Source organism: Lepus europaeus, chromosome 3, assembly GCF_033115175.1.
Source record: "Lepus europaeus isolate LE1 chromosome 3, mLepTim1.pri, whole genome shotgun sequence".
Classification (NCBI taxonomy): domain Eukaryota; kingdom Metazoa; phylum Chordata; class Mammalia; order Lagomorpha; family Leporidae; genus Lepus; species Lepus europaeus.
In genome coordinates this window covers 126,986,687-127,003,426 of record NC_084829.1, presented here as the reverse complement: position 1 = coordinate 127,003,426, position 16,740 = coordinate 126,986,687, and the positions used below count along the sequence as shown (strand labels likewise).

Genomic DNA, 16,740 nt, shown 5'->3' with positions numbered 1-16,740 from the left:
TAGCAGACACTAGTCTTGTTTGTGTGATCCCTTTGACTCTTAGACCTATCAGTGTGATCAATTGTGAACTGAAATTGATCACTTGGACTAGTGAGATGGCATTGGTACATGCCACCTTGATGAGATTGTATTGGAATCCCCTGGCACGTTTCTAACTCCACCATTTGGGACAAGTCCGATTGAGCATGTCCCAAATTGTATATGTCCTCCTTCTCTTATTCCCACTCTTATATTTAACAGGGATCACTTTTCAGTTAAAATTTAAACACCTAAGAATAATTGTGTGTTAATTACAGTGTTCAACCAATAGTACTAGAACAAAACAAAATGTATAAAGTATTAAGTTGTTCATCAACAGTCAGGGCAAGGGCTGATCAAGTCACAGTTTCTCATAGTGTCCATTTCACTTCAACAGGTTTCCCCTTTGGTGCTCAGTTAGTTGTCGCCGATCAGGGAGAACATATGATATATTTCCCTCTTGGACTGGCTTAATTCACTCAGCATAATGTTTTAAAGGTTACTCCATCTTGTTGCAAATGACCGGATTTCATTGTTTTTGACTGCTGTATAGTATTCTATAGAGTACATGTCCCATAATTTCCTTATCCAGTCCACTGATGATGGGCATTTGGGTTGATTCCAGGTCTTAGCTATTGTGAATTGAGCTGCACTAAACATTAAGGTGCAGACGGCTTTTTTGTTTGCCAATTTAATTTCCTTTGGGTAAATTCCAAGGAGTGGGATGGCTGGGTTGTATGGTAGGGTTATATTCAGGTTTCTGAGGAATCTCCAGACTGACTTCCAGAGTGACTTAACCAGTTTGCATTCCCACCAACAGTGCGGTAGTGTCCCCTTTTCCCCACATCCTCTCCTGCATCTGTTGTTGGTAGATTTCTGAATGTGAGCCATTCTCACTGGGGTGAGGTGAAACCTCATTGTGGTTTTGATTTGCATTTCCCTGATTGCTAGTGATCCTGACCATTTTTTCATGTGTCTGTTGGCCATTTGGATTTCCTCTTTTGAAAAATGTCTATTGAGGTCCCTGGCCCATCTCTTAAGTGGATTGTTTGTTTTGATGTTGTGGAGCTTCTTGATCTCTTTGTATATTCTGGTTTTCGACCCTTTATCTGTTGAATAGTTTGCAAATATTTTTTTCCCATTCTGTCGGTTGCCTCTTCACTTTCCTGACTGTTTCTTTCGAAGTACAGAAACTTCTCAATTTGATGCAATCCCAAATGTTAATTTTTACTTTGACTGCCTGTGCTTCCTGTGCTTTGCCGGTACCTATACCTTGCAGGGTTTCTCCAATGTTCTCTAATAATTTAATGGTGTCGGGTTGTAGATTTAAGTCCTTAATCCATGTTGAGTGAATTTTTGTGTAAGGTGAAAGGTAGGGGTCTTGCTTCATGCTTCTGCACGTGGAAAACTAGTTTTCCCAGCACCATTTATTGAATAGACTGTCCTTACTCCAGGGATTGGTTTTGGATCCTTGATCAAATATAAGTTGGCTGTAGATATTTGGGTTGATTTCTGGTGTTTCTATTCTGTTCCATTGGTCTATCTGTCAGCTTCTGTATCAGTACTATGCTGTTTTGATTACAACTGCCCTATAGTATGTCCTGAAATCTGGTATTGTGATGCCTCCGGCTTTGTTTTTGTTGTACAAGATTGCTTTAGCTATTCGAGGTCTCCTGTGTCTCCACATGAATTTTAGCATCATCATTTTTCCAGATCTGAGAAGAATGTCTTTGATATTTTGATTGGTATCACATTGAATCTATAAATTGCTTTTGGGAGAATGTACATTTTGATGATATTGATACTTCCAATCCATGAGCATGGAAGATTTTTCCATTTTTTGGTATCTTCTTCTATTTCTTTCTTTAAGGTTTTGTAATTCTCATTGTAGAGATCTTTAACGTCCTTGGTTAAGTTTATTCCAAGGTATTTGATTGTTTTTGTAGCTATTGTGAATGGGATTGATCTTAGAAGTTCTTCCTCAGCCGTGGCATTGCCTGTGTATACAAAGGCTGTTGATTTTTGTGCATTGATTTTATATCCTGCTACTTTTCCAAACTCTTCTATGAGTTCCAATAGTCTCTTAGTAGAGTTCTTTGAATCCCCTAAATAAGGAAGCATATCATCTGCAAAGAGGGATAGTTTGAGTTCTTCCTTCCCGATTTGTATCCCTTTAATTTCTTTTTCTTGCCTAATAGCTCTGGCTAAAACTTCCAGAACTATTTTGAATAGCTGTGGTGTGAATGGGCATCCCTGTCTGGTACCAGATCTCAGGGGAAATGCTTCCAACTTTTTCCCATTCAATAGTATGTTGGCCATGGGTTTTTCATAAATTGCTTTGATTGTATTGAGGAATGTTCCTTCCATACCCAGTTTGCTTAGAGTTTTCATCATGAAAGGGTGTTGTATTTTATCAAATGCTTTCTCTGCGTCTATTGAGATAATCATATGGTTTTTCTTCTGTAGTCTGTTAATGTGGTGTATCACTTTGATTGTTTTGTGAACATTGAACCATCCCTGCATACCAGGGATAAATCCCACTTGGTCTGGGTGGATGATCTTTCTGATGTGTTGTTGCATTCTATTGGCCAGAATTTTATTAAGGATTTTTGCATCTATGTTCATCAGGGATATTGGTCTGTAATTCTCTTTCAATGCTGCATCTTTTTCCAGCTTAGGAATTAAGGTGATGCTGGCTTCATAGAAAGAATTTGGGAGGATTCCCTCTTTTTTGATTGTTCTGAATAGTTTGAGAAGAATTGGAGTTAGTTCTTCTTTAAATGTCTGGTAGAATTCAGCAGTGAATCCATCTGGCCCTGGGCTTTTCTTTGTTGGGAGGGCCTTTATTACTGTTTCAATTTCTGTGTCAGTTATGGGTCTGTTTGGGTTTTCTATGTCTTCCTGGTTCAATTTAGGTAGGTTGTATGTATCCAGGAATCTGTCCATTTCTGATAGATTTCCCTGTTTGCTGGCATACAAGTCCTTGTAGTAATTTCTGATGATTCTTTTTATTTCTGTGGTGTCTGTTGTTACGTTTCCTTTTTCATCTCTGATTGTATTGATTTGGGTCTTTTCTCTTCTTTGTTTAGTTAGTTGGGCCAATGGGGTGTCAATTTTCTTTATTTAAAAAGAAACCAGCTCCTTGTTTGGCTGATTTTTTTGTAATATTTTTTGGATTCAATCCTGTTGATTTCTTCTCTGATTTTAATTATTTCTCTTCTACTGGATTTGGGTCTGGTTTGCTGCAGATTTTCTAGATCCTTGAGATGAATTGAAAGCTCATCTATTTGGTGCCTTTCCAATTTCTTGATGTAGGCACCTATTGATATAAACTTTCCTCTTAACACTGCTTTTGCTGTATCCCATAAGTTTTGGTATGTTGTGCTGTTATCCTCATTTACTTCCAGAAAACTTTTGATTTATCTTTTAATTTCTTCTATGACCCATTGTTCATTCAGGAGCATGTTGTTCAGTCTCCATGTGTTTTTATATGCTCTAGGGATTCCTGAGTTGCTCATTTCCAACTTCATTCCTTTATGGTCTGAGAAGCTGCATGGTATGATTCTAATTCTTTTGAATTTGCTCTGACTTGCTTTATGGCCTAGTATGTGGTCAATCCTAGATAAGGTTTCATGTACTGCTGAGAAGAATGTAAATTCTTTAGATTTAGGATGAAATGTTCTGTAGATATCTGTTAGATCCATTTGGGCTATAGTGTCGTTTAAATCTACTGTCTCCTTTTTGATCTTCTGTCCTGTTGATCTGTCTATCTCTGAGAGTGGAGTATTGTAGTCCCACAGTACTATTGTATTGGGGTCTAAGTCTCCCTTTAATCCCTTAACAAGTCTTTTAAATAAACTGGTGCCCTGTAATTAGGGGCATATACATTGATAATCATTTTATCTTCCTGTTGAATGGATCTCTTAATCATTATATAGTGCCCCTCTTTGTCTCTCTTAACAGTTTTTGTGTTAAAGTTTATGTTGTCCAATATTAAGATGGCTACACCCGTTCTTTTTTTCATTTCTGTTGGCGTGGTATATCTTTTTCCAGCCTTTCACTCTCAGCCTGTATGGATCATTGTTGGATAGATGGGTTTCTTGTAAGCAGCAAATAGATGGGTTTTGTTCCTTAACCCAATCAGCCAATTGGTGTCTTTTAACTGGACAGTTCAAGCCATTAACATTCAATGTGACTATTGAGAAGGAGTAACTTTGCCCTGCCATTTGCCAAAGATATTTTCTAATATATGCTTTGAGTTTCCTGTGATCTTTTGCTGTGAGGTTTCCTTCCTTTACCTTCTTTCATATTGGTGACCGTGTTTCTGTGTTTCTGTGTGTAACACATCTTTAAGCATCTTTTGCAGGGCTGGACGAGTGGCGACAAATTCTTTCAATTTCTGTTTGCTGTGAAAGGTCTTTATTTCACCTTCATTCATAAATGAGAGCTTTGCAGGATATAATATTCTGGGCTGGCAGTTTTTCTCTCTTAGTACCTGGGCTATGTCTCGCCATTCCCTCCTAGCTTGTAGTGTTTCTGGTGAGAAGTCAGCTGTGAGTCTAATTGGAGATCCTCTGAGAGTAATCTGGCGTTTCTGTGTTGCACATTTTAGAATCTTTTCTTTATGTTTCACTGTGTTGCGTTTGATTACAACGTGTTGTGGTAAGGATCTCTTTCAGTCACATTTACTAGGAGTTTTATGAGCTTCCTGTACTAAGATGTCTCTGTCCTTCTCCAAACCCGGGAAGTTCTCTGCAAGTATCTCACTAAAAAGGCCTTCTAATCCTTTCTCCCTCTCCATGCCTTCAGGAACTCCTAGATCCCGAATGTTGGTTTTTTTAATTAGTATCCTGTAGATTCCCAACAATATTTTTTAGATTTCTAATTTCCTCTTCTTTTCTTTCGTTTGACTGTATACTTTCCTGTGCTCTGTCTTCTAAGTCCGATATTCTCTCTTCTGTTTTACTGACTCTGTTTTTAAGGCTCTCTAGTGTTTGTCATTTGGTCTATTGGGTTCTTCATTTCATTTTGATTTCCCTTCATTGTCACACTTTCGTGTTCTACTAGTTTCTGCGTTTCTTTTTGGTTCCTCCTTAAGATTTCATTTTCACAAAGGAGATTTTCTATCCTGTCCAGTAAGGAATTCCGTAGTTCAAGTATTTGTTTTTGAAAATTTCTAATTGTTCTTATCATAAATATTTTGAAATCCGTATCTTGCATTTCTTCCATCTCATCATCTTCATAATCTTGGCTTGGGTGTCTTGTTCATTTTGGGGGTGTCATAATGTTTTCCTTGTTCTTGTTTCCTCGATTTTTGCTTTTGTTGCTTGGCATCGTGGAGATATTCTTTGGATTCTTCTTCCCTCCCTGTGGTGTTTTTTCTTGTTATACTATGACTGTATTAAGTGGACTGTCTGCTTTTGATGGAGCCTTAGAGGCTTGAGATGGTTGTGGCCTGAGAGCTCTGTTTGGTTCCTCAGGGTTAAGGGTGTGCCAAAGGTGACACTCCCAGTTTAGACGTGGTAAATCTCTCTCTCTTTGTTCCTTTTTTTTTTTATTCAAAAGGGAAGTAATTCCACACAGCTGAGCAGAATTGGAGGTAGTTAGCAGGCGAATGATATACCCACAGTAGCCAGAGATCGGAAGCTCTTTCCCAAGGACCACACAGGGAATTGTGCTGCCCTCAATGTGGGCTCAAATTCTCCTGTAATCTCCCACTGGGTTGCCAAGGTTACCAAATTGTAGCATCTCTGGAGAGTACTCACATGAATTTTGTGAGTTCTCTCCCCCACCGTCTCTTTTTTCACAGTCTCAGTTCATTAGCACCACACATTCACTAGGTCCTAACCTCCTGTTATTTTGCCGCCCCCCCAGAGTCAGGTTTTTCTGCTCGGCTGAGGGCGGGTGCTGACCTGAGGTCGCCCCGCTTATGATGCATGTCGAAAATGGCGTCTGCTCTTTGTCTTGCTCGTCTTTGAGATGTGAGCGTATAGAGAGAAACTCATGCCTGTATTGGTCACTTTTTTTTCCCTCTCTCTTCTAGATAGCCTGGTGAACTTTTCCCCACAGGGTTTGAAGCCACATTCCCTCTAGTCTCCTCTTTCCATTTGCCTGCCAGTGTCAATAGCCCACCTTTGCTATTGAGGTTCAGCTCACCTCTTATTCTAGTGCTGGTGTGTTGATTGTGCCGCTGGTGTCCTGAACCATGGTCTCTCACGCTCTCCACGCACGTCCACTGTGAATCACTAGTTCCGGAAGAGTTTCCTCTGCTGTTTCTTCCCCTACTCTTCCTTGAACCTGCAGTATCTCCATTTTTATTAAACTATCTCTTCCCGGACTATCAGTGTGCTCTCTTCCTATTCCGCCATCTTGCCGCTCTTTTCAAAATAGAAATTATTTGTGCTTATCTTGTATTATTCTGGTAACAGTCATAGTATTGACTTGCATGGTTTTATGCATATTATCAAAGTAGTTATTTTAACAGATTCCTTGGCCTGTATTTGCAAACAACCAAAGCAAGTGTTTTATATATTCTAATTTAATATTTTTCTTATTAATTAGTTGTGAGTAAAGTACAAATTGGAATGCTAAAAGGAATAATAAAGAAGACTAGCTATTTTTGTTTTTCATTTTCCAAAGACTTCTTTTGTAAAGGAACCATATTTGGCAATTAGATTGAAAATCTTCTAGAATTCTGTACAAATGTTATTATTACAAATATACACAAAGCTTTTTAAGAAAAGGCATCATGACAACAAACAACATAGGTGGATCTGTATCACCTACCACCTAGGGCATCTCAAACCTCCAGGAAAATAATGGGGTGATGGATCACAATATAAGATACACATGTAAAATACAACACATTACATTGTGTACACTGAAGTTTAAGAATCCACTGTCGCCTTTGGACTGGTGGCTGGCCCTCTGGCAGGAAGGAAGACCATTCACCACAAAATGCACATAAGGAGAACTCCTTTAAATTGAGAGGGAAAGTCCTGTGTCACCCTAAAATCTGTTAACAGCACAAAGCATGTCCTTAAAGACAGGTGGTCAAAGTGAAGTTCAGAGATGGACCTCTCCTTGTGCTCTTGGAATTCCTTCTCATCTCTCCCTGTCCCATTCCATCTCTGTGAACCCAGCAAACGCCTTTCTGGACAGCATCCTTATATGAATCAGCACTTGACAACCAATATGCCTGGCCTTTGGCTCCAAGTAAAAGCAGTGGCCTACCACCATTATGGGAGACCCAGGTGGAGTTCCAGGCTCCTAGCTTCCACTTGGACCAGCCACAGCCATTATGGCCATTTGGGAAGTAAACCAATTGATGGAAGTCAATCTCTCTCTCTCAACCCCCACCTCTCTCTGTGTCTCTCCCCCTTTCCTCCCTCCTGGCTTTTTTATATCCGTCTGCCAGCAAAAATGTCACCACTTTGCCTGTCAAATAAATAAATAAATCTTAAAAAAAGAACAATAAGCAAAAGAAAAAAAAAACAATAGAGCAAAGAAGGCAGTCAAGTAGTATACTTAGAAATTGAAAGGTGAATTCACATTTTATCTCTCTCTTTAAAAAAAAAAAGACTCATTTATTCATTTGAAAGGCAGAGTTACACAGAGAGAGAAGGAGAGGCAGAGAGAGAAAGAGAGTTCATCATCTGCTGGTTCACTTCCCAAATGGCCACAACAGCCTGAGCTGCGCTAATCCGAAGCCAGGAATTTCCTCTGGGTCTCCCACACAGGTGCAAAGGCCCAAGGACTTGAGCCATCTTATACTGCTTTCCCAGGCCATAGCAGAGAGCTGGATTGGAAGTGGAACATCCAGGGCTCGATCTGGCACCCATATGGGAGGCCAGCACTCCAGACCCCCAACACATTTTATCTCTTTATAGTCTGGAAAATGTGTTCTGCTTACTCCCTTAATTTCTTTACCCAGAGACTCAGATCAGATCAACAAAGAGACACCTAGGTCAATTCAGAATCTTAATCTACAATTCAATAAGAAATTAATTTATAGTCATAGGTTATTGGCTCCCAAGGATTTGGTAAAGATCTCAGGCAATTCTAGCATCCCAGCAAAATAATTAAAGATTGTAAAATTCAGTCAAGCTAATAGTTTAAGCCATGTAACTAAAACAATCTGCTGTTTGGTTTAATTTGTTAATGGTCATTAATTGTTCTGACAACTCTATTGTTTCATATGTGATCACTACTAGCCTTATTAATAAGCAGACATTAGAATTTTAAACAAGGAATTATAGCTCATAAAGATACTTCCCTTTATGCATCAGGGAGACAGAAGGCTGTAGTATTTGTTCTTCATCCTGGAAAGTAGTGATGTTATTTATGTCTTGCTGCATGTGGTATACAATTACATAGAAACCATATCTCATACATGATGCTTTCCAATACCTTAATAGCACCATGCTTACCTTATCATACGTCATATATGTATATGTCACATATATGTATATTCAGAAATATATACTTAGAAAAATTATATCATGCCATCTGTCTTACAGACATCAACCATGAATATTGTTCCTCTCAACTGAGTTTTGGGTAAATATTGAGCATCAATAACTCTGTTATATTTCTTAAATAATACATGTAGTGCAGATACTGATTATTGCTATAAAACTATTATTACTTGGTTAAATAGTTGTTTGGGGGCCTCTTTTGAAATTTGGCAAACTCTTCAAAGACTGAAGTCAAAAGAGAGGGCATTTTCCTTCCTCTGTTCATGAGTGAGCTGAATGAAGGCCTGTCAAAGTCTCATCAAGAAATAATTTGGGATCCACATAAAAACTAATAGGTGATCACACCCTTAGAACTCTATTATATAACATAAGACATTGTTACATTTGTTTTAATCTGGATGAAAAGCTTCCTTTCTATATGTATTTCTATTGTATATGTATCACTTTGGAATGAAAAAAAAATCTCAGTAATATCTAGTTCTCATGAAGGTAATTGACCAAACAAAGAAATCACCCATTGACAAACAAAATGAATTGACTCACTGTATAAGATTGTTGACTATTTAGACAGTTAAATATTGAAATACTAGGAAATCACATATATACATGACTTTTATATCAGTAACTTTTGCTCCACTCTGCAAGCAGTTCGAGCATGGCCAGTAATAGACTGAGGTAATGCCAATCTTGCAACAATGCTCCTCTGTCTAGACATACAGGTTTATTTTGTTTTTGAGCAAGACATTGGTTACTAGCCAGAATAATAGAACTTAGCATGGCTGAGCTGCCCCAATAAAAAGTAGACTTTACACTTCATTGCAGTTGCCCAAGCTTATCCTTGTTTTAGAGTCAGTATTTAGAGCTCTAAGTATAAACATACCCAGGGTAGTATATAGTTCTATGGCAAAGAAAACACAAAATGGTTTGCTTAGTATCAAAATACTGACAAAAATGAACTTACAAAAAAAAGTTTTAATTTGAGAATTTGATTTTCACACAGCTTTGTCAGGAAGTAAAGCTTCGGAGGAAAATCAACATGAATGAACGTGCTAAGATGGTTGTTCTTGATCATGAAAAGGCCACTCAGGATAAAATGGTAGATCCTTCTTCAGATTATCCGAAGTCAGGACAACATGAACTTACAAAGATGAATCACAGGCATGGTCTGGAAAAAGAAAAGAAAACAGAGCAGAGTTCACTCGGTGAAGGAAATCAAATGTGTAAGGAACAAAAAGCAGCAAAAACCTCAAAAGTAGGGTTTATGAATCCTTTGGGCACAGAAAACCAAAAGGAATGTGAGGTGTGGCCTGGTCTGGGGACTTCTGAGAGAGAGAGCAGGAGCTGTTCTGGCGCCCTCAGCATAGTAAGTATGGAAGTGATTCACCTACAGAGGTTTCTAAGGAAATGTTTACATTTCAAAGTGCTAATGTGCTCTTGCTTATATGCATAAAGGCTCTTGAAGAACTTGCCAAAGTTAGTGAAGAATTATGCAGCTTTCAAGAGGAAATTCGAAAGCAGTCTAATCACAGAAGGTAAGCTGCTGTAGCTGTAATTGTTTTATGTTGGAAAATAAAAAGAAAATTATTTTTAGTTAATTCAAAGCAACTCCTCTTTATAATTTTTAGTAGTAATCCATTAGTTATTAAAATTTATCATCTTTGATAGAAGATAGAGTCTATTCATTAATTCTTAAAGCAAATTTTCAGTCCTCTTTGAAATTTGACTATTAGGAAAGAATGCTTTACTCTTTTGTTGTTTAGTTAAGGTAGACCTTACATATGAAATTAGCAAATATCCTCTTATGTGTTTTTTTTTTTTTCATGTTGAGGATTAAGCCAGGGGAAGAGTATAAAACTGGATTAATCCAGTTAAGTACATCTTTGTACTATGTCACATTTAACTCTCTAGTGTTTTAATTATATAATGATATTCTATTGAGATATTTTGTGTCTGATTTATTTCTCTATATAATGGAGACATACAGAATTTTCAGAGTAACATACTGTAAATATATACAAGATACACATGCCACAAAAAGTGCTATGTCATTTTAGAAACAATATGTAATTATAAGAGTAAGTTTTAGCCAAATTAACAAATCTGTTTTGGATTCTTTACAAGTAAGGAAGGATTACTCTAAGGTCAGCATTTATCTCTTGTGGGGCTGTAAACAACGACATGTTGCTTTTTCTTTTAACTCTGAGAAAGCTCAGAGGGAGCTTTGGTTCCAACTTGCCATAAATTTTCTTTGCCAATTGTGTTTTATTCATGATTTTTTCATGGATAGGGCTCTTCAGTTTTTGTCTACTATTGTTCATTAGTGGAGATGTATCTACACTTTATAGGAAGCTGTCTCATAATCTTTTATAAGTTGACTAGCTATAATCATGATTTATGCTTATCAGTATGATTAAATTTGATTTGTGAATCCACATTTTTGCTATAGTTAGGTTTTTATTTAAATCCACATTTTTTGCTATAGTTTGGTTTTTATTTAAGTAGTTCAGAAAAGACATGCGAGTTTTCTTTTACAAATCACATGTGGTATAAAGCTAAGAGCTTTACCACAATAAGATTGTCACCCATGGGCCATTAGAAAAAGTTCAAAATCTTTATACATAATTCAAAGACTTTGCCACATGACATGACTTAATCTTTCTCTCTCTCTTCATTATCCTTTCTAATCTGCTTTCTAACCCATCCATTCCAAAATATTCATTGTTCCTTTAATAACTGTACTATTTTTGTTACACCCCACTTTATGTATATTCCCTTTATTCAACTCATTCTCCTAAATCTTACTTTTCTTTGAAGCCAAAATCATACCTTCCTTTTGGAATTATTCATGTCTCATTGCAGTTTTACTCAGATTTCTTACTATTTACAATGTCATTTCAAATTCAAGAGGAGTAACTTGAGCTCATCTTGTAAAATGAATATGAACTCAGTAGACAGGAAGTAAGGACAGGGCAAGAGAAAAGCTGTAGAATTTGGAATGCCAATAGCAGGAATCCAAGAGACTACATAATCTAGTTGGAGTGTAGGGGAAGTTTCAGGTAATAGAGATTATGAATGATAAGATTGAAAAGATAGTTTATGTATGCATATAAACAGCCTTGAATGTAAGACTCAAGGGTGGACTTTATCCTAAAACAAAAGAGACTTGAGGGGTGGGCATATGGTGCAATGTTTAACACACTACTTGGGACACCTGTAATCTGTATCCAAATGCTTGAGTTCAAGTCCTTGTTCTGCTTTCCAACTTCCTACCAGTGTGCATCCTGGTAGGCAGCAAGTGATGTCTCAAGTAATTAGGTTTCTGCCACCCACACGAGAGACCTGGATTGAGTTCTGAGCTCCAAGTTTCAGCAGGGCCAGCTCTGGCTGTTGTGGGAATTTGGGGAGTGAACAAACATTCGGAATATTTCTTTTGATTTCTCTCTCTCTTTCAAATAAATAAAAATAAATCTTAAATAAAATAAAAAGAGACTTGAAGCTTTTGACTAGATGTTTATATAAAAATTATGTTTGAGGAATTTTTGGCTCCTTTCATCAGAAATTCATTGCTTATGCCATACTTTCTTTAAGAGTTTATGCTACATGAGGATATCACTGATCTGCCATGTTTTAAAATTATTCAGGATGAAGTCAGACTCTTTTCTCCAGAAAATGCCAACTGTGATTAATATGCCTCCTGGGGACCACATGATCAACAATGGCCAGTGCATCCTTCCAGTCAATTTAGTAAAAGGAAAAGAGAGAAATAGGAAGAATCTGAACTGTATCAATATGCTCCAAAGCAAATCAGTGCAAAGAAGTGGAATCGATCTGCAAAGAAATGAAACCCCACCAGTTCCTCCTCCAAGGAGCACCTCTCGAAATTTTCCCATGCCATATTCTGAAAAAGCCTATGAAAATTTAAAGCACATTTTAGACCACCACAGCTGGGTGACTCATGAGGGTCCAGGTGAATGGAACTGCAATCGTCATTCCCTTTTAAGGCAACGTGAGATGCCTACATTATGTCCAGATGAAGGGAAGACTCTGAAAGATGGCATATTTTCCTCTTTGGAATCAGAAGTGAAAATAGATAGCAAGCCTCCATGTAATGAAAATGTTGGTCTTAGCACGGGGTCATATGACACTGGGAAAGATGCCAAAAACAGCCCTCCTACTCTGCGGTTTCAGAAAACCTGCTCCACCCCCAATAAGTCAAAATATGAAAGCATGATCCCAGATCCTCCTGCTCAATCTCATGCTGATCTTCATGTAAGTAATGACTGTAGCTCCGTGGTGATTCAGGGAAGTAGCCCACTTAGAAGTTTCAATGGTGGTTTTGAAAGGACAACAAGGAATGAAACACTGGCAGCCAAGACTGATGAATTTAACAGAACTGTATTTAGAACAGATAGAAATTGTCGTGCAGTACAGCAAAGTCAAAACTACTCAGAATCATCTGAGGATGTTAAGTACTGTGATAACTTAACCACAAATCCAGGTAATATATCCAAAAGTGACAGTGCATCTAGTAGTCTGAAAACCAGTGCCCACATGCCTGTGCCTATGGAAAATGTGCCTGATAATTCAGCCAAGAAACTCACAACTGGTCTTGTCAGACAAATGCCGGAACTCACAGGTCCTAGCAGTTATCGGAATATGCTGCATGAGCATAACTGGAAACCAAGTAATTTGTCAGGCCGACCAAGGTCAGCTGATCCCAGGTCAAATTATGGTGTTGTGGAAAAGCTGCTGAAAACCTATGAGACATCAACAGGGTCTGCATTGCAAAACTCTAAATGCTTCCAAGATCAATGGACCAAATGTAATTCTGATGTCGGTAATGGTGCCACATTAAGTCGGCATTTAGAAATGATCCAAATGGAACAAGAGTTTCAGCGAAACCCAGCTATGTGCAGGGTACAGCAAGTGAAGCAAGTAATAGATCGGAAAAAGATAACAGAGGTGAGAAAGCAAACAGCCTATGTTAATGGAACTGCATTGGTAGTTAGTGATGGCTCTGAGTTGACTTCAGCTGCCCAATCACATAAATAGAACATAGGCACAAGTTTTGGCATCTTCTGGGCTTCTTGAATATTTGTTGTTTCTTTCCTGAAAAATACTCAGGCTGCATATTTATTGATTCATAGAATTTTAACTTTTTAAAGCTTTCTTTATTCAAAAATAATTTTCAGTTATTAAGTATGATTAGCCCATATTGAGTAAGTCACATGATTTTTAATACGGGTAAATGTTTAAAAATAGTGCCCTGTAGAATCCTATCTCTGGAACTAAAAGAGAGTATATGAAATAAGATCTTTTAAAATATATATTCTTAGCATGAAAGTTGCTAAAGAAGCATTAGGTTTTAAATAAACTGTTATCCTCATTATCTGTTTACAAGAGTATAACTTTTGTTAACTATAGGAAAAAAGAGATCAAAGAAATTTGTATTTACAAGAATCCCTCTCTATGAATTACAATTTTTAAGAACAACTTAACATACAGTTACAATAACAGCTTACATATAGCTAACAGTAACAAATATTGTTATTGTTAGCCAATCCTTCTAAAACTCTTGTTTTACATAATGCAGTGTGTATACAACATGGTTTTAAGCCATGATGGTTGCCTCCTTCTGTTGTCAAAAACATTTTTATGTCCTTTTGAGCCCAGCAAAATCATATTTGCTACCACTTTATCAGAAACTTTGCCTGTTTTTATGAGGTACAAATAATTATACTGCTTTTATATTTCTCTCTTCTCTAGTTGAGCTCATAAATAGCTAGAGATGAAAGATACAAACATATACAGTAACCAACCAAAATTCTTGTTAACTAACAAGGAATAACCCTAAATGTCTCCCTGTTTTGCATTGATTGAGGATTTGGAAGTCCTCTATTAGAGATCACTAGAAGTACTTTTGTTGGTTTTCCTCTGTGAGTACCCAACTCCAAGGAGAGAAAAAAAGGAAATGCAGGTGACTATAAGGCTTTGACTAAAAAGTAGTAGACATCAAGCCCATCCTCACTGCCCATCTCAGATGCAAGGACATGGATTTGCTAAGAAAGACACTTAGAACCAAGAGTATAAAATGTATCATGGAAGCCTTTTAAATTTTTTTAATTGATAAGGAATGCTTTTCTTCCACTGAAATAAAAGGAAAGAAAAGAAAGAGAAGGAAAACATTTTCATTTGTCAGAAGATACCTGATATAAACAGCAACTCTTTATTTGCAGTTAGAACGAAGGTACATGAAAAATATTTGGGGGTGGGTGTTGTGGTGCAACAGACTAAGCTGTAGCTTGCAATACTTACATTCCATTTTCAGAGTGCTGGTTTCAAGCCCCTGCTCCACATGCTTCCAACCCAGCTTCCTGCTTCTGTACCTGAGAGACAGCAGATTATGGCCCAAGTATTAGGGTCATCCATGCTGGAGACCTGGATGGAGTTTTTGTCTCCTGGCTTTGGCCTTGCCCAACCCTGGCTGTTGCAGCTATTTGGGGAGTGAACCAGCAGACACAACATCACTATCTTCTCTGTCTCTCCCTTTCTTTCTGTCACTCTGACTTTCACATAAATAAATCCACCACTTTGACTTGCAAATAAATAAATAATATTTTAATAGAAGCATCCAATGTGGTGCAGTGGTTAAGTTGCCACTTAGGAAACCCATATCAGAAGCCCTGGGATTGAGTCCCCTCTCCACATCTGATCCAGCGTCCTGCTGATATGCACTCTGGGAAGCTGCAGATGATGGCTCAAGGACTTGAGTCCGTGTCACCCATGCGCAGGACTTGGATGGAGTTCTGGGTTCTTGGTTTTGGCTTGGCACTACCCCAGTTATTGCAGTTATCTGGAGAGTAAACCAATGGATGATAGATGGATCTCTTTCTCTAAAATTTTGAAATTTAAGAAAATGTATACTAATGATCATTTTAACTTGAGAAATAGTGATGGTGGTCCTTAATTTAAAAAAAGAGATAAATTATGAGATTTTTATGTCTTTTGCTTATGATCTCTAAGAAGTGTGAACTAGACATAAATGAGCAGCATTTTTTTCTATAAGGCATTTTCATTTTTAAATAATACTAAATATCCTAATAATCCAGTAAGAAACATCTGTAATTCCATCCTATGAGTCATTTAACTTGAACTTTTGAATCCTGAGCTCATAACTATTTCTACAAGACATCAACTGTATTGAAATTTGTCAGTGTGAATGAGATCTACAAGATTATCACATGTAGTGTTTTATATTAAAATTGAATTGCTTTGATTAAAAATTCCAAGCCACAAATATTAGACAGATATCATCTTTAGTTTTCAGTGCCTTTTCTTGATTATAAGTAGGCCACATTGATCCCTTAGTTGGGATCTACAGTATATATAGTCTGCCATTAGTGCCTGTATAGTGAGATGAATGTCTTTCCTTGTGTCCCAGGAATCCCTGGCAGTGAAAGCCTTCCCTGGAAAAGGGTTTTCTCGACCTGCTAGACCAGCAAATCGCCGCCTCCCATCCAGATGGGCATCCAGATCACCATCAGCACCCCCAGCCTTACGGAGAACTGCCAACAGTTGCACCATTTCTCTTCAATCTGAAGCAAAGATGGTCTAAGTCTCTGGCCTGGATTGTTAGATTACAAAAGCTCTAGTCCCAGTGGCCAAACAGCATTCTGAGTGTTTACAGACAGTCCTGTTCTCTACTGTATCTTTCAAGATCATTGGGAGGAGTAATTTAAATCTTAACCTTCCATCAGTCTTCAGTGTTTTTAATCTGTGGAACAGTTATCTTCCTGTTTTGATTTCTTAGACCAGAATTTTTAATGTCACCCTCATCAATTTCCCAATATTTCAGTTGAAACAATGTGTACAAATAGTGTATATTCTTTCTTGCAAGTGGCAGAAAGCAAGGTTATGTGCATGACCATTTGTTTGTAGGTGCATGTGTTGTCACAGGAAGTATCCTAGTGTGTGTTTAGCTAACAAAACTGTATGTGCTAGTGTTCACTTTGAAATTATAACATGTATGCCTATGTATTCTTTGTGTTTATTTAAAAGTTTTGAAAATATACAGTACTGTTTATATTTTGTAGACCTTTTAATAGGTATCCACTTAAGTTATTTGAGGTATACATCTATTAATTAACCACTTACATGGCTGTCAACTTTATTGAAAAATAATCATTATACACACGTCTAACACTAGTAGTTTTCTAAATACAAGTCATAGTTGCTTAATCCATGT

General features: G+C 37.5%; 1 protein-coding gene across 2 annotated transcripts in view; it reads left to right on the top strand.

Annotated features, from left to right (window-relative positions):
- Window positions 1-16,516, top strand: part of KIAA0408 (KIAA0408 ortholog) — a 36,698-nt gene extending 20,182 nt beyond the window's left edge. For both annotated transcript variants that reach the window (XM_062186739.1, XM_062186740.1), the window contains exons 3-6: window positions 9,496-9,858; window positions 9,948-10,027; window positions 12,137-13,457; window positions 15,937-16,516. In XM_062186739.1, coding sequence (XP_062042723.1) covers window positions 9,496-9,858; window positions 9,948-10,027; window positions 12,137-13,457; window positions 15,937-16,110 — 1,938 coding nt within the window. In that variant the 3' untranslated portion in view covers window positions 16,111-16,516. The remainder of the gene's footprint in view (window positions 1-9,495; window positions 9,859-9,947; window positions 10,028-12,136; window positions 13,458-15,936) is intronic.
- The last annotated feature ends 224 nt before the right edge of the window (window positions 16,517-16,740 follow it).